This window comes from Micropterus dolomieu, linkage group LG05 (genome assembly GCF_021292245.1).
Source record: "Micropterus dolomieu isolate WLL.071019.BEF.003 ecotype Adirondacks linkage group LG05, ASM2129224v1, whole genome shotgun sequence".
In the NCBI taxonomy this organism is placed as follows: Eukaryota; Metazoa; Chordata; class Actinopteri; order Centrarchiformes; family Centrarchidae; genus Micropterus; species Micropterus dolomieu.
In genome coordinates, this window is record NC_060154.1 from 28,380,932 (window position 1) to 28,385,097 (window position 4,166).

Sequence of the window (4,166 nt, forward strand, 5' to 3'; positions counted from 1 at the left end):
GGTAGGCCTATTTATATATAGGCATGCCTAATATATATATTTAGCCTACACACAATAAATTATTGTATACAATCCCTTAATAAAATAAGATCCGCGGAATAGCTGTTAATTATTTTTATTATATAAAACATTTTATTTAAGTGCTATGGCTCTATTTATAGAAATGGCTAACTCAATACCCGGTTTATATAATAATGTGTAAGTGAATAGCTTTTAAATGTTTGTATGTTTGCGTAAAAAATGGATTTTGAACTCATGTTTCAATAGAAGCGTTTGCAATTCAATTAGTATCATTACTTCTTTATTCATTCCGTTCTTCTCCATCTAATAAACTTTATAAGTTTATTTGCTAATGTAAGTGTATTTGTACAAAAGACAAACAAACAAACAATCAGACATGAGCAGTCCTTGTGGTCTGTCTCGGCCCGGACAGAAAGTCTTTAGGACTGGGCTTATTTGGGCCTATATTAAATACCTCCTTTGCTTCTGTAAAATGTCTTTAAATGTGTCTTTTGGGGTGTGGGGGGGGGGGGGGGGGGGGGGGGCGGTTGAACAAGTCCTGCAATGTGGTTCCGATGGAGTTACTCACATCACGTGTTCAACCAGGTTTCTGGTCATCGTCTTTTCTCGACTTATATCGTGTTTTATCGCGGATGCGGTGTGCCGGGCATGGAGTTAGACAGGGGGTTTAGTGCCGGTTGCCCCCCCGGCCCAAGGCCATGAATGAGCACCCTCGGGACAAGAGGTCTCTGGAGGCTTGGATGCGGCGTGGAAGGAGTCCGGTACATACTGCTGTACATGGCTGCGGCCGCCGCGGCTGCCGTCGTGCTGTCCACGGTGCCCAGCAGGCTCGGGTGGTAGAAATAGGGCGACGGAAACATTCTCTGTAAGGCCGAGTAGTTTCCTGCTTCAGCCAGGAGCTCTAATCCGACCGCCGTTTGCCTCTTCCACTTCGTCCTGGAAATCAGATCAAAATACAAGAGATGAATTATTTAATCAGTTCGCACTCTTTCTAATTCCCCAAACGCCCACTTAATTGGTATGCAGAGGCCTAATTATTGCAGGCACCAATTTATGGTTAAGGTTTAATTAGGCAAAAAAAAAAAAATAAAATACATATATATATATAGCCGATATATCAAGACACTATTCGGAGGTCTCCTTGATGATGTGCTTTGGTCCACACTTATCAAAGACTTTTCTGCCACCTGTACAAGGGCAAAATTAGCCTCTAAGATAAAGTAGGCTAATCAGATAAACATTTATTTTGATGAGTCGCAGGTAAAATGTAAACGTTACAGGATTTTAAAATAAGGTCTGCCGGTGAAAAAAAAAAAAATTAAACCAAGGATATTTTCAGCAGTTACAGCGAGAAGGCAAACTGTGCATTAATATATGCACTGACTGACTGTTTAAATATAATGTAAGCAACAGGCCAAGTGAAGGTGTAAACCAAAAAGGTACAGGTGCAAGCAAGAAAGATAAATCTTAACATAAATTGACATTTTTAGAAAATCAATCTTGACATGACATGAGGCAGGATTTTATTTTGAAGTGCCCTTAATGTCAGCCTAAAGTGTGTTCACACGTATTCAGTCAAATTTAAAAATACAAATGTTGAAAATGATCGGGCATTCTGTGACCGCGAGAACGAGTCACATAAAAGTTTTGCATGCCTCTGTGAGTTTTCCAGAGTTATAAAATGAGAAGCAATCGTAGTACTAAAATAAAGGCCTGTCAAACATGTTAAATGTGATTATGAAAATAATTTAGCATCTTAATAAATAATGCAATGTATTATAGGCCTATATGTGATCGTTTAAAAAGTCAGACAGTGGGGGTCCTCAAAGGTTTATCAGGGGAGTTTCTTTTAGCAATGTAGCAACTCACTTAATGTGTAAACATCATTTTGATTTTAAAATGATGAAATATCCTTGTGTGGTTCCGGTTGGTTTATACTGTAGGCCTACAGGTTGTTGTTTTTTTACAGGACCAAAATGATGATATGGTTGCCTACCGTCTGTTTTGGTACCAGGTCTTGACTTGTGTGTCTGTCAGGTTGAGAGCCGCGGCCAGGTCCATGCGGTCCTGCACGCTGAGGTATTTTTGTCGCTCAAAGCTCCTTTCCAGCTGGTTGAGCTGGTGATCGGTGAAGGCTGTCCGTGCTTTACGGGGCTTTTTCGTGCGCATCGGTGGACTGTCTCTGCTACTGGAGATTTCCCGGTCCCCTTCTTCTTTAGTCCCTAAACACAAAGCAAGGCGGAGGGATTAGACTAGTAGTTAAACATAGCCTACATCATCAAGGCCTGCTTGGAGATGTCTTCACTTACTGTCCACATTTTACTTTATTCTCCCGTCCAGTACTGAGCCCATAAAACAACAACAACAAAATAACCATGTGGATTTGCTCAGCCTTCATGCTTCAGCCAAACTTTCACAAACTTACAGAAATAGTACTTGCTGAGAGTGATGTCCTCAGACACACGTGTGGCACAAAAGCAAATCAAGAGCAATACAAGAAATGTGTGCGTATTTGTCACCTGAAGTTTTTTTGTTAGCTTGTTTTGGGGTTTTTTTCCTTCAGAAAACGAGAAATCAATATGTCAATCCATCTCTATTTGTAGCTGTTTTTCAGTGCACCATGATCCCCCCTCTAGGAAGAACAATAATCTCTCTAATTGACCCACTAGGGAGGCCCCGCGCACGGGGAACATCACCAGGCTTACATCTGTTTTCACATCTATTAGACTAATAAAGGATGCTGGAACTAAGACAAAGAATCAGACAATAAAAGATTATTATTATTATTATTATTATTATTATTACTAGTATTATCCTGTCAATTACATTTTTTTTTGTTCAGTCCCTGCTCTGTTTGTTTTTGTTGGCTACATTTTTTTTTAGACTGTAATAATTCATCTCACTGCATTTAAAAGACGTTGTTATTTTTAGTAAACAAAACAACTCCAACATCTAGCCTTAATGGCGTCTTTCTGAGATAAATAACATCCCGTGAGCTCTTACCGTTGCATTTCATTTCACTTTGAATGTCGTCTCTTTTGTCCAACTTGCTTCTGTTTTCGTCTTGTTCCAACTTGGGCCTGAAGCCGTCCGGAGCCGTGGCACTTTCTGGTTTTGGCGTGTGATGGGGTGAGGATACACTGGTGCTGTAAGGTGCGCAGGCTGCCAGCGGTTTACTGTCGCCTAAAATGTCTTTGATTAAAAACGAGGAGGTGGCAGTCCTCGGGGCGCAGCCGGCCCCGGCGAGCGGCTGCTGCTGAGGCGACAGCGGCAAACTCTGCGGCTGGTTGTGGTGATGGTGGTGATGCTGAAGGCTGTCCTGGACCAGATGCGGATCGGCGGCGTGCTCCATGGTGACCGAGATGGGGGACGAGGGGGCTGTTCCCACAGTGTCTATCTCCGAGCATGGTGACGGGGTTGCCTGGCTCCTGAAATCCGCTGTCCTGCTGTCGCCGAGCCGAAAATCTCCGTTCATTAGCACGGGGTTGCCAGAATTGGAAGCGCTGGATAAAATAGTGTCTATCCCAAAACTCGACCCGCTGGATCCTTCCATATTAAGAACGGAGTGGTGAAGCCTTCATAACAACAGTGGGATATTTTCTCCTCCGTTGCAAATCAGAAGAAAGTCAATAAAATGAACTCGGAGTTGCACAAAAAAAAAAATTAAAAGACAAATAAACCCAAGAGAGAAACAAAATCCACGTTTACAAGCGGCTCAGACAGCCTATGGTCCAAGATGTTACATTCAGTGAAATGCGGAAAAGCAAAGTGTGGGTCTGCGTAGTCCACGTCGCTTTTTGTGTTTGGATATTGAACTTTGTGCTAAAAGTTGAGGCGTATAGAGAGACATACATAGGGCTGACTCCTCGACATCAGGCTCCCCCTTTTTGCTGCTAATCGCTCCAGTGTTGCTCTACAATGACTTCCTATACTGACGTCACGGCCCACGGCGAGGGGGAATTAATATTTTCTCCTTTATAATAAACACTCGACGCCTTTTCTCTCTCCCCCCAACCTCCACCTTCCTCCGCTGCCATTGGCTTACATCCTGACCGGCTCGGGCACCTCACCAATCAGGGAGTTGTTTCTTTATCTAGACAGTTCAAGTCAGCCATTGAATTGAGTTTAAGCTCTTTAAAAAAAGG

The 4,166-nt window shown here is 42.6% G+C and overlaps 1 protein-coding gene across 1 annotated transcript; it reads right to left on the minus strand.

Annotated features, from left to right (window-relative positions):
- Window positions 1-644: 644 nt before the first annotated feature.
- Window positions 645-3,574, minus strand: barhl2 (BarH-like homeobox 2). The gene is made up of 3 exons (XM_046050409.1): window positions 3,025-3,574; window positions 2,018-2,243; window positions 645-957 (listed from the first exon to the last, which is right to left on the minus strand). The coding sequence occupies exons 1-3, from the start codon at window positions 3,572-3,574 to the stop codon at window positions 645-647; spliced, it is 1,089 nt and encodes a 362-aa protein (XP_045906365.1).
- Window positions 3,575-4,166: the final 592 nt, after the last annotated feature.